Genomic DNA, 13,507 nt, shown 5'->3' on the forward strand with positions numbered 1-13,507 from the left:
TGAGCAAAGAAAGCTTTATTTATTTCTTCCTGATCTGTATACACTTATTTCCTTTTCTTTTATTGCATTAGCTAGGACTTCCAGTATGATGTTGAAAGAGTGGTGAGAGGGGATATTGGAAGAGATTACTGAGAGGACATGACCACTGGTTAACCTGTAAGCTGGACTTGGGCAATCAGAAGCTCCTCACCTCCTCCCCTGTCTTTGGAATGTGTGTTCTGCTTGCCTTCCCCATGCTAGAAGCTACCCAAGTATGCAGCCTGAGATAGTAATGTGATGTTGAGACCATCTGGATGGTATATATGACTGAACCCAGTTAAGTCCTCTGTATAAACTTTTAAGATAATGGTGGGTGTGTTCAGAGATCTACTTGTCTTGTGGCTGCCCAAGACAAGCCTCGTAAATCCCCTTGCTTATTTAAAATGCCATCCTGCCACCTACCAATCTGGAGTGATCTGCCTCTTTCTTTGGTCTCTCCCTGCCTTCTATAAAAGGGGGCCAGTTTGCAAACCATCAGGGTATATTCTTGCCTTATTCCTGATCTTAGCAGGAGAGCTTCTAGTTGTAACGTCATTAAGTATGATGTTAGCTGTAGGTTTTTTGTAGATGTTCTTTATCAACTTGAGGAAGTTCCCCCTTTATTCCTAGTTTGCTGAGAATTTTTATAATTAAGCGGTGTTGAATTTTGTCAAATGCTTTTTCTGCATGTATTGATATGATAATGTGATTCTTATTCTTTAGGCTTTTTATGTAATGGATTACAGTAATTGATTTTTTAATGTTGAGCCAGTTTTATATATCTGGAATAAATCTCACTTGGTCATGATGTATAGTTTTTTTTTATTATTGTTGGATTCAATTTGCTAATATTTTGTTGAAGATGTTTGCATCCATATTCATGAAAGATATTGGCCTCTAATTTTCTTTTCTTATAATGTCTTTGTCTGGTTTTGGTATTAGGGTAATGCTGGCTTCATAGAATGAGTTAGGAAGTATTCCCTCTCCTTCTAATTTCTGGATGAGATTGTAGAAAATTGGCATAATTTCTTCCTTAATTGTCTGGTAGAATTCACCAGTGAACCTATACTTTTTCTGTTTTGGAAGGTTATCAATTATTTATTCAAATTCTTTAATTAAGATACAGGCCTGTTCAGATTGTTTATTTCTTCTGGTGTAAGTTTACACAGATTGTGTCTTTCAAAGAATTGGTCCATTTTACTATGTTATCACATGTGTGGGTATAGAATTATTAGTATCCCTTTATTATCCTTTTAATATCCATGGGATCAGTAGTGATGTCCCTTCTTTCATTTCTGATACTAGAAACTTGCATCTTCTTTCTTTTTTCTTACTTAGCCTGGTTTATCAATTTTATTGATCTTTTCAAAGAACCAGCTTTTGGTTCATGGATCTTCCCTATTGATTTCCTATTTTCAGTTTCATTGATTTCTGCTCTAATTTTAATTTATTTTCTTCTGACTACTTTGAATTTAATTTTCTCTTCTTTTTCCAAATTGCTAAGGTGGAAGCTTAGATTATTGATGTAGATTTCTCTCTCTTTCTTCTTCTTTTTTTTTTTTTTCCTGCGGTACGCGCGCCTCTCACTGTTGGGGCCTCTCCCGTTGCGGAGCACAGGCTCCGGACACGCAGGCTCAGCGGCCATGGCTCACGGGCCCAGCCGCTCCGCGGCATGTGGGATCTTCCCGGACCGCCGCCAGGGAAGCCCTCTTTTTTTTTTTTTTTTTTTTTGGCCACGCTGCACTTTTCATGGGATCTCAGTTCCCCGACCAGGATTGAACCCGGGCCTTTCTTTTCTAATATATGCTTTAAATGCTATTAATTTCCTTGTAGGTTCTACTTCTGCTGCATCTCACAAATGTTGTTAAGTTGTATTTTCATTTAGTTCAAAATATTTCTTAATTTCTCTTGAGGTTTCTTATCTGGCCCTGTGTTATTTAGAAGTGTTTTCTTTGATCTACAAGTATTCTGGAGTTTTCCAAGTATTTTTCTGTTATTGATTTCTAGTTTGATTCCACTGTGGTCTGACAGCATATATTGTATGATTTCTGTTTTATGTTTGTTTTGTTAAGGTATGCTTTATGGCTTCAAATGTTGTCTATCTTGGTGAATGTTCCATGTAAGCTCGAGAAGAATGTGTATTCCACTGTTGTTGGGTGAAGTGGTCTATAGATGTTAATTACATCCAGTTGACCAATGGTGCTGTTGAATTCTCCTATGTCCTTTCTGATTTTCTGCCTGCTAGATCCATCCATTTCTGACAGAGGGGTATTAAAGTCTCCAGCTATAAGAGTGGATTTGTCTATTTCTCCTTTCAGTTCTATCCGTTTTTGCCTCATGTATTTTGATGCTCTGTTGTTAGGCACATACACATTAAAGCTTATGCCTTCTTGGAGAATTGACCCCTTTATCATTATAAAATGTCTTTATCCCCGACAATTTTCCTTGCTCTGAAGTTTGCTCTGTCTGAAAGTAATATAGTCATTCCGGCTCTCTTTTGATTAGTGCTAGCGTAGTGTATCTTCTTCTATTCCCTTACCTTTGTTTTTGGAAAGAGTTGTTATGTAAAGTTATTAGAACTATATGATCTACATCTGCAATCACTGGCCCTATTACTTTTTTATTTTTGTTCTTTTATTGTGATAAAATACACATAACATAAAATTCACCATTATAACCATTTTTAAGTGTATAGTTCAGTGGCATTAAGAACATCCACATTGTTGTGCGGCCATCACCATAACTCTTTTCATCTTGTAAAACTGAAATGATACTCATTAAACAATAATCCTCCATTCCCTCCTCCTGCTAGCTCCTAGCAACCACAATTACATTTTCTGTCTTTATGATTTTTGACTACTGTAAATACTTAATATAAGTGGAATGATACAGTACTTGTCTGTTTATGACTGTCTTATTTCACTTAGCATAGGCCTCAAGTTTCTTCCATGTGGTAGCATACTGTGAAATTTCCTTTTTTCTTAAGGATGAATAATATTCCATTGTATGTATATAAAACAGTTTGCTTATCCCTTCATCTGTTGATGGACATTTGGGTTCCTTTCGCATTTTAGCTACCGTGAAAACCTGCTTTCCTTCTGGGAATTTGGAATTTAGGTACATGCTAGACAGAGGATGACTATGTGACCAGCCCCCAGTAGAAACCTTGGGCATTGTTCTCTGATGAGATTCCCTGGTAGAGGATATTTCACCCATGTTGTCACAGCTTGTTGCTGGAAGAGTTAAGTGTATCCTGTGTGACTCCACTGGGAGAGAACTCTTGGAAGCTTATGCCAGGTTTTCCCTGGACTTTGGCCCCATGTGCCTTTTCCCTTTGCTGATTTTCTCTTGTATCCTTTCACTGTTAAAGCATAGCTATGAGTATGACTATATGATAAGTTCTCTGAGACCTCCTACAAATCATTGGACCTTGGGGTGGACCTCTGATACACCATGTTACACAGGCTTCCCGTAAATATTTCAAAACTCCAGTAATTCTGTTATTTTCAGCAGTACATCAACCATCACTTTGGAAGCTGACAATTGTTTAGAATACAAAGTAGTTATAAATATGTATAACTGAAATCTAAAAAGTGGTTAAATATGTTTTGCCCTTCCTTTCCAATTGCAGATATGTGTTGGGAGTTGGGATTCTTGGTGCTATAACATCAAAACCAAAAGACAGAATCATTTTATTATTCTAGAAAATAATCCTTATTTTAAATGAAGAGGCAATGAGTTTAATATACATATCTTCATTACTGATTGATCATAAGTTATTCCTTTATTCTCACTGGAAAACTATTCAGGTATGTATTTGTATAAATCAATGCATTATTACTTTTATATCTTATTGTTTATTTTCTTAATTTTTAATAACTTTGATTTTCATTTTATTTATTATTATAGTTACATTCTATTACTGGCAAGAGATCATGGTTTTCCATTTCATGGAGTCAATAGAAGTTTCTCTTCAAAACAAATGTGTTTAAGTTTTAAAAGTGACCTCACAAAACCATAAAAAGAAAGAAGGAAAAGGGGGATCAATAGCAAAATTGCAATAAGTAAATATACATGATGGTATACAGGATTTCATTATATTGTTCGTTACTTTTTTGTGCATGCTTGGAATTCTGAGTACCAGAAAGGTTAGTTGAGAATTTCATTTCTGGCAGTACGTCAAACTTTTGCTCACTAAACAGTTAGCTTTTCCATGAAATAACTATTTAATGTACTGCTTTCATAAGAGTTAAGGGAATACCTCCAAGCATTCACACATATGTATATACATAAACATAAATAATATCATTGGGTAAAACCAAAGTAGGGAACTGGGCAAAATAGTCCTGGGCAAATAGAAAAGTTAGAGCAGGCCTGAGAGGCGCCAGTATCAGCTCTGTGGTTGTGAAACTAAGCCCTGAACCAGCTGTAGAATAGGAGAGCTGACTCTGAGATTCCTGTATTAAGATGGAAACTCCTCAAAGGATATGGAAGTGGTCCCCTATCAGCAGTGACTCCTGGCTTCTGGAAGATGCAATAGCAACTCCTCTATGAAGAGGTATCGCCTGTATCTTGGTGTCAAAAATGACCATGTACTTTTGATAAAAGAGCCAAATAGGACTTTTTAGAAAAGACAAAATATTTAGATATTGAGGATTCACATAGATTAGGGTGAAACTAATATGAGCTCACAAAGATTATCAACACACAAAGAAACAAACCACCATGAGTGAGAATCAGCAGAAATAACAACGTTTAGATCCTCAAGAATTTCAGACATTGGAATTATCAATAAGATTATTTAAATAGCTATAACTGCGTATTAAAGGTTTAAAGCACTCATAGGCGCCAGGGCACCCTGACAGCAAAGATCAGCTTCCACCAGTAAGCTATTAAATCATTTGCCTTCCTGGATTAAAAAAAAAAAAAGCATTAATAGGCTACCCAAAATGATTTTTAAAAGAGTCAAATAGAAGTTTTAGGAAACAAATACACAATTGTTGAATTAAAGACTGGGGGGAGGGCATCCTGGTGGCACAGTGGTTAAGAATCCGCCTGCCAATGCAGGGGACACAGTTTCGAGTCCTGGTCTGGGAAGATCCCACATGCCGCTGGGCAACGGAGCCCATGTGCCACAACTACTGAGCCTGCGCTCTAGAGCCTGTGAGCCACAACTACTGAAACCTGCATGCCTAGAGCCTGTGCTCCACAACAAGAGGAGCCACAGCAATGAGAAACCCACACACCACAATGAAAAGTAGCCCCCGCTCGCCGCAACTAGAGGAAGCCTGCGTGCAGCAACAAAGACCCAACGCAGCCAAAAATATATTTTAAAAATTAAAATAAAATAAAATAAAATAAATAAAGATGGGGAGAATGTGTTAAATAACAGATTAGGAGCCACTTGTTCAATAGAGTATTTTATATATATATATACATATATAAATATATATAAATAAGCTTAAAAAGCAGACAGGAAAAAATAAATAAAATGAGTTAAAAGCAACAACCAAAATAAAATGGATATATAACTTTGAACTAGCAAGAAAAAAATAGCTAGTGAAAGAAGGGAAAGAACATGAAAAGATGCTCAACATCACTAATAATTAGAGAAATGCAAATCAAAACCACAATGAGGTATCACCTCACACCAGTCAGAATGGCCATCATCAAAACATCTACAAACAATAAATGCTGGAGAGGGTGTGGAGAAAAGGGAACCCTCTTGCACTGTTGGTGGGAATGTAAATTGATACAGCCACTAGGGAGAACAGTATGGAGCTTCCTTAGAAAACTAAACATAGAACTACCATATGACCCAGCAATCCCACTACTGGGCATATACCCTGAGAAAACCATAATTCAGAAAGAGTCATGTACCACAATGTTCATTGCAGCTCTATTTACAATAGCCCGGAGATGGAAACAACCTAAGTGTCCATCGACAGATGAATGGATAAAGAAGATGTGGCACATATATACAATGGAATATTACTCAGCCATAAAAAGAAATGAAATTGAGTTATTTGTAGTGAGGTGGATGGACCTACATTTTGTCATACAGAGTGAAGCAAGTCAGAAAGAAAAACAAATACCATATGCTAACACATATATATGGAATCTAAAAAAGTAGTACTGGTGAACCTAGTGGTGGCGCAGGAATAAAGACACAGAGTAGAGAACGGACTTGAGGACAGGTGGCGGGGGGAGAGGGGAAGCTGGGACGAAGTGAGAGAGTAGCACTGACATATATACACTTCCAAATGTAAAATGGATGGCTAGTGGGAAGCTGCTGCATAGCACAGGGAGATCAGCTCGGTGCTTTGTGACCACCTAGAGGGGTGGGATAAAGGAGGCTCAAGAGGGAGGAGAAATGGGGATATATGTATACATATAGTTTATTCACTTTGTTGTACAGCAGAAACTAACACAACAATGTAAAACAATTATACTCCAATAAAGATACAAAAAAAAGGTAAAGAAGATATAAAGAAGTAATTAATGTGAAAAAGATGACTGAAATATCTATATATAAAAATAAATGCATTTAATGTAAGTGAATTAGCAGCACTTCTGGAATGGAAGAATAAGAATCTCTGAAAACCCACTCCTTCATAAAAGCATGAGAACACTGTCAAAAATTGTCAAAATCAGCTTCTTTCGGTATTCTGTAAATTAATCAAAGAAAGGTTTGTGATAATCAGAGAAGTGTCTATTCAATAAAAACAGCTGAATCTTAGTAAGAACAGTGAGCTTTGTGGTGTTTTAACTTGCTCTAGCCCCATTCCCCTCTCCCCGCTCCAAGGTAGCCTTGAAAAACAACAGTTTCACAGCCATGGTTGTTGCAAAAATTAGCAATTTAGTAACCACTGGAAGGGGAAGAATAGGTTTGGAGCTCTTCAAAAAGTCCCATTCACAGACAATTGTCATTATGTGACTTGTCTGACATCTCCTTTGGAAAGCTCCATTCTCAGGTCTTGGTTTTATTTGACCTGACTCAGAGCTCGCGCTATAAAAACAGGGCATTTGCCAAAATAATCAGTGGCAGTTCTCTAACATTGCACCTGAGACGATGATGCAAAGGCCAGCAGCCTGCTCCCTGGTTGGGCGTCACTCAGCAGGTGTTGGAGACACTTTCTGGAGCATGGCTCAGCTGTGGGGTCACCAGCTTTCCCCTGCGGAAAGCCAGGGGACTCTGTCAGGATCACATGCAGCATCTAACAAGGCTCATACTTTTCAGACCGCCCCCTCCACCCCCATCCCTGTCCATCAAAGCAAGCCTTGCTCCTCTGCTTCTCTTCCTCCCGCATTCTTCCCCCATTCTATCTAGGTGAGGGTGGGGTGGGTTCTCTCTCACTGGTTTATTCCCCTCTCAGAGCAGTTAGAGCTCTAATTAGTATCATCAGCTGGGCTCACCTTCCTTACCATAGTTGGACAGATGAGTTAAGGAAATATGAACATTTTGAGCTCAGAGTTTTTCAACCTTGACACCATCGACATTTTCAACTAGATAATTCTTTGTTGAGAAGGGCTATCCTGTGCATTGCAGGACGTTTAGAAGCACCCTGGCCAGTAGCACCTCACAAGTCATGACAATCAAAAATGCCTTCATAAGTCAGGCAGAGAAAGACAAATATCATGATATCACTCATCTGTGGACTCTAAAAAAATGGTATAAACAGACTTATTTACAAAACAGAAACAGACTCACAGATTTTGAAAACAACCTTATGGTTACCAAAGGGGAAACGTGCAGGGGAGGGATAAATTAGGAGCTTGGGATTAACATACACACACTACTATATATAAAATAGATAACCAACAAGGACCTACTGTATAGCACAGGGAACTCTACTCAATATTCTGTAATAACCTATATGGGAAAAGAATCTGAAAAAGATGAATATATATATATATATATATATATATGTAGCTGAATCACTTTGCTGTACACCTGAAACTAACACAACATTGTAAATCAACTATACTCCAATAAAATTATTTTTTTTAGAGTGAATGATGGTTTTTATTTTTTTTTGCTGCTTTGTGTCTTCGCTGATGCACGTGGGCCTTCTCTAGTTGCCGTGAGTGGGGGCTACTCTTCGCTGCAGTGCGTGGGATTCTCATCCTGCAGAGCGTGGGCCCTAGAGGGTACAGGCTTCAGCAGTTGCGGCGTGTGGGCTCTAGAGTGCAGGCTCAGTAGTTGTGGCGCACGGGTTTTGTTGCTCCACAGCATGTGGGATCTTCCCCGACCAGGGATCGAACCGTGTCCCCTGCATTGGCAGGCGGATTCCTAACCACTGCGCCACCAGGGAAATCCCAATAAAATTCTTTAAAAAAAATTGTCTTCACATATTGCCAAATATCCCTGGGAGCAAAATAGTCCCCAGTTGAGAATTGCTGTTTTAGTTAAACTGGTGTAGTTATCTTTGATTCTTGTCTTGTTTTGAGCCAAAACTTACATATCATTATAATTAATATATCAATAAAACTTTTACTTCTGTTTCCAAGAGAAGAAATATATAGTCTAGGTGTTATCACTGCCCCGCCCCCCCGGCCTGACACACACACACTTATCACTAGCAATGGGGTTGTTGTTGCCATCTGACTGGTGAGGAGTCCGGTTCCAAAATTCCATCCTGAGGGCTGCTTTCTGGGGCCACTCTTGACCAACATGACAGTGTGGGTTCCTCATCTCATGTGAGTACTTTATTGGCAAGTGTGAGTCCAAGGATCAGGAGTGAAGGACAGGAGCTGTAAAACAGAGGAGAAAGGAGAGCTATTGCAAGGGTGAATTGCAATGCAATGGCAGAGGGGAGGAAGGAGAACCAGTGCAAGGGTGCAATTCTTTGTTGAGGGTGCTCTACAAAGAATTATCTAGTCAAATTGGCCACTTCCAAAGGCATTTGGTTGTTTGATCCTGCAAGACAGTTTGAAAGCTGTATGAAATATCGGAGGAGAGTCTGAGGGGAAAAAGAGAGAAGCATGTATTCATCAGTTACTGACTCCATTGGTCCAAGATTTGTCCCATGAGGCATTGACTGCTCCCCACTTCCGCACTTCTGGCTTGCACCTGTCCCAGTGCTGAACAGTTCCAGCAGTCCCATAATCCCAAGGTATCAAGACACAAGCCCTGATGCAGAAAGCAAGAAGCCCGAGTTATGGGCTTGAGGTGAAGCTCACTTAGGTTACAGCTGCTGACGCTGGAATAAGACCAGTGGTGGTGAACTAAGCAGTTGATGAAGCCAAGAGGATCTGCCATGGGGCATGAGAAGTGTTTGATGCATTTGCACAACGAATTCGTGTGTTGCAATTCATTCCTGGTACACATTCAACCGAAGTACCCTGCACATACATACGCTAACTTGAGCTTTCTCTTTTTTTTTTTTTTTTTTTTCTCTCCCGTTGCGGAGCACAGGCTCCGCCCATGGCTCACGGGCCTAGCCACTCTGTGGCACGTGGGATCTTCCCGGACCGGGGCACGAACCCATGTCCCCTGCATTGGCAGGCGGACTCTCAACCACTGCGCCACCAGGGAAGCCCCAGCTTTCTCTTTATAAAATGAGGATAATCACCTCAACCTTGCTGGATTGTTCTGAGAATTAGAGATCTGCATGTATAAAGCCTGACCACAATGTCAGTTCAATAAATACGCTCCGTATGTGTGTAACTATTTTATTAGTCAGGTGTAATAAGCCATTCCGATTGACCATAAGGGCCCAGTGTAGTGAGGCCAAAGTCAAAGGTTCCACCTTGTGTAGGCAGTGAATTTGGCTTATGCTGCTCAGCCAGCCAGAACTTGATCGCTCTACAGTTAACCTTCAGTGAGCAACTATCGTGTCCCTGGTTCTGGGCTGCCTTGAGGACCTGGAGACCAGAGTCATTCCTGATCCTTCCCCCCAAAGCACTCCCACGCTGGCAAAGATAGGCAAACAATAACAACTGCCATGGTTTAAGCAAGCACAGGGGACTATGGGCGCAAAAGAAGTCCTGGGAGGCGAAGGCAGGCTTTCCCTAGGAGGAGGAAAGGGTACCGACATCTGGAGGGCTGTGTAGGTGATAACCAAGCAAAGACTGGCGGCGGGGCAAAATGTTTCTCACCGGCTTACTCAGTGCAACTTCACCGTCGTTTACTGGGCCCCTGCTATAGTCAAGGTGGTGGTCAGATGCCGAGGCGGGGACAGAGCGGGGAGTGAGGCCAATCTCCAGTCACCCCTCACTGCTCCAAGGGCATAAGGTAGACCGTCGCAGGAGTGAAGGAACAAATTACCACACTTACGGGGGTGTCCCTAGGAACAGACATCATCCTTCCCTAGATCACTGACTCAACACTCAAAAACTAATTGTCTCGTTCTCCCTCACTGGTTAATTAAATTTTTATGGCCAAAAAAGAATGGGGGGATTGATGACATTTTTTTCTTTTCACAATCGTCTTCCGTTACGCTACTTTATATTTCAATAAGAAAAGAGGTATAACCAAACATAAAGTAAACCCCACTCTCCAGAGAATTCTCTGCGCCCCCCACCCCCGGAGCGAGGTGAGCCGAGGCGGACCCTCTCACGTCCCCACCGGTCCGCCCAGCGCCACCTGCCTCTTTAAGAGCCGAAGCCTAGCCCTTCGAGGGGCCGCAGCGGGAGCGAGCTTTGGTACAGTTGCCCGCAGAGGTCTCGGGAAGCGGCGCCTCCGGGAGGTGCTGTCTTTTTAAGGAGGCGGGGCTCTGCCCGGAGGAGGTGGAGAAGGTCTGCCCCCCGGATCTCCGGTTTCCGGCAACTCGGCGGGACCAGAGCCTGCGCGCAGAATCTGAGGCCCGAGACTTCCTCGCACCAGCTGGACGTCGAGCCCCGCGAGGTGAGGTGGCGGGGTCTGTGGGGCCGGCCCGGGACTGAGGGAGCTCGGGATCTCCTGCCCACCCGGGCCGCTGCGGCCCAGCTTCTCCTCCTAAAACACTATCCGTGCTTCTTGGGTAGCTCTTTCCCAGACCGTCCTGGGCTCACGGTGCCCCAGGCTGTAGGGTCCCCATCACTCCAGCGCCTACTAATTGCTTCGCTATGCACTAAGCGCCTTACACTTACTTGCCTCAGTTAATGGCACCCAGTATCGTGTAAGTACAATTATGAACCCATTTTACAGATGAGAAAATTGAGGCCCCCCAGGAGCCCACAGTCTTACGGCCAGAAGCAGCAGAATCGGGAATCAAACCCAGGTCTGTTCGACTCCAGAGCCTGTGCCCTTAACCACTGGCTAGGCTGACAGCCTTTGCTCTCCACTGCCCTCATAGCCACCTCTCTCAAACCCCAGCCTCCCCTTCCTCATTCTTCCATCTCCAGGCTGCACCTGGCCCTTAAACACCCACACAGTGAGATTGCATGGAACCAATGGAGCCCCCCACCATTAGTTTTTTTTAATAACAGTTTTAATAGTATCTGATGCTAAATGGTTATCTTTATATAAACCTATCGGATCCCACTAAAAAAGGACGCAAGGAAAAGCAATACCATTTCTAATGCTGAAATAAGATTCGTTTGTAGATTTTTTAATGTTATCATATGAAATTTATTTATTTTTCCTTTTTAGACCTCTGTAAATTATCTTCCTAATAATTGGGAGAAGACCCTTGGCTGAATGGCAGCTGTAGATGACTTGCAGTTTGAAGGTACATCCGTTGGGTGCCTACCTTTTATGATCAGTATTTCTGCAGTCACAGCAGAATTTCCGTTGCTATGCTGGTGCATGTATTAAAGAAGATTATTTCAGACATCTTGGTAAAAGAATGTTTGCCACACTCAGGTTATTCTGTTTGTTCACATCAGCTGTTCTTTTTTGCCAAACAGCCCTTCAGATTGATAATATCATACATTTAGTGCAGTGATTACAGAAAATGTTTATAGAGTTCTTGCTTTAGTGCAACACGCATTTATTGAGCACCTATTTTGCGCTTAGAATTCTACTAGATACAGGAGATCAAAAGATAAAGGAGAAGATTTTTACACTGGTAGAGTAGATAAAAGTGTAAAAAGATAATTATAGTGAAATGTGATCAGGTCATTCCTTCACTGACTCGGTAAATCTCTCATGAGTGTGACCATGAACCAGGGAATTGTTCTAGTTACCAGGGTAGAAGAGTGAACAGTTTCTTCCCTTATGAAGCTCTCAGTGTAGTGAGGGAGACATTTATTTGTTAAATGATCATTTAAATATATATCTATAAACTATGAAAGTGCTGGAGGAAAAGTTCATAACTCATAACCCAGAGCCTGACCTAAGCTGGGGATTGACGAACGCTCTTTTGCCTTGTAAACACTTGTATAGTATTTCCTAAATGGCAGGCAGTGTTCTAAGTGCTTTACAAATATTTACTCATTTACTCCTTATGTCAACTTTATGAAATAGTTATTTTATTCTCCCTATTTTACCAATGAGGAAACTGAAGCACAGGAAAATTAAGTCATTTGCTTAAAGGTTATAGTAAGTGGTAAAGCTGGGTTTGAACCCAGGCATCACAACATACGCTATCTTACTACTATCTAAGGAAGAGATACGATGTTTAAAGAGAAATCCATTTCATCGGCCAATACTGTCAGTTCCATCTGCAAAATACAACCAGCATCTGACAACTTCTCGCCACCTCTACCGCTGTCCCACCGTGCTCAAGGTCACCATCACCTTATGTCTGGATTATAGCCCTTACCTTCCTTCAGGTCTTCCTGCATCCTCCCTTACCCCCCTACAGTCTGTATTTTGCAGCCAGAGTAGACCTTTAAAACCAAGTCAGATCACGTCATTCCTTCTAAAACTTCCAGTGGCTCCCATCTCACTAGGAGTGGAAGGCAGAGCCCTTTCTGTGCTTAGGAGGCCCTACATGATCCAGGCCTCCACTGCCTCTGATTTCATCTCCTGCTACTCTAGCCCTTTCTCTCTGCCTACCCACATGGGCCTCATCACTGTCCCTCCTAGATGCCAGGTACACTAACAGCTTAGGGCCTTTGAGCCATCCTTCTGTTTGGGACATTCTTAGTCCAGATAGCCACATGGCTTGTTCCCTTGCTCTGCTTAAATCTCACTTCATTCCAGAGGCCTTCCTTGGTCATCCTATCTGGGAGTACAGTGCAAGAAAGTTCAAGTGTAAAGAACAGCACGTGCAGAGTACTTGAGAAGGGAGGAAGTCTGTTTCATTTTCTTTCCCAAGGAATTAAAAGAAGGCCAGAGTACCAGAGCACAGTTGGTGGGGGAGGCCTGTCACAAGGTGAGGTTTGAGAGGAAGCAGGAGCCAAGTCACGCAGGACTTTCTCCACCATGTTAAAGACTTGGCTCTTTAGAAAAGAACACAGGGTGCTGTGGGGGTCATGGAAAGCTTCTCCGGGGAAAAATGGTAGTGTTAAATGAAAACGTGAAGGTCAGGGCCCTGCAGGTGGGAGACATTGTGTCAGGAAAGGAACAGAGGCAAAACACAACGTCTTGCCCTCAAGGCACTGAGATGGACAAGAATAA

The 13,507-nt window shown here is 41.7% G+C and overlaps 1 protein-coding gene across 3 annotated transcripts in view; it reads left to right on the forward strand.

Moving 5' to 3' along the window:
• The first annotated feature begins 10,760 nt into the window (after positions 1-10,760).
• Positions 10,761-13,507, forward strand: part of YIPF1 (Yip1 domain family member 1) — a 35,147-nt gene continuing 32,400 nt past the window's right edge. For 2 of the 3 annotated variants that reach the window (XM_029229681.1, XM_029229683.1), the window contains exons 1-3: positions 10,790-10,867; positions 11,150-11,222; positions 11,594-11,672. In XM_029229681.1, the coding sequence (XP_029085514.1) occupies positions 11,642-11,672 (31 nt within the window). In that variant the 5' untranslated portion in view covers positions 10,790-10,867; positions 11,150-11,222; positions 11,594-11,641. Of the gene's footprint in view, positions 10,868-11,149; positions 11,223-11,593; positions 11,673-13,507 lie in introns of all 3 variants that reach the window. The other variant, XM_029229682.1, reaches the window with a different exon arrangement.

The sequence above is a fragment of the Monodon monoceros genome, unplaced genomic scaffold (genome assembly GCF_005190385.1).
Source record: "Monodon monoceros isolate NGI ecotype Baffin Bay Population unplaced genomic scaffold, NGI_Narwhal_1 Super_Scaffold_18, whole genome shotgun sequence".
NCBI lineage: Eukaryota > Metazoa > Chordata > Mammalia > Artiodactyla > Monodontidae > Monodon > Monodon monoceros.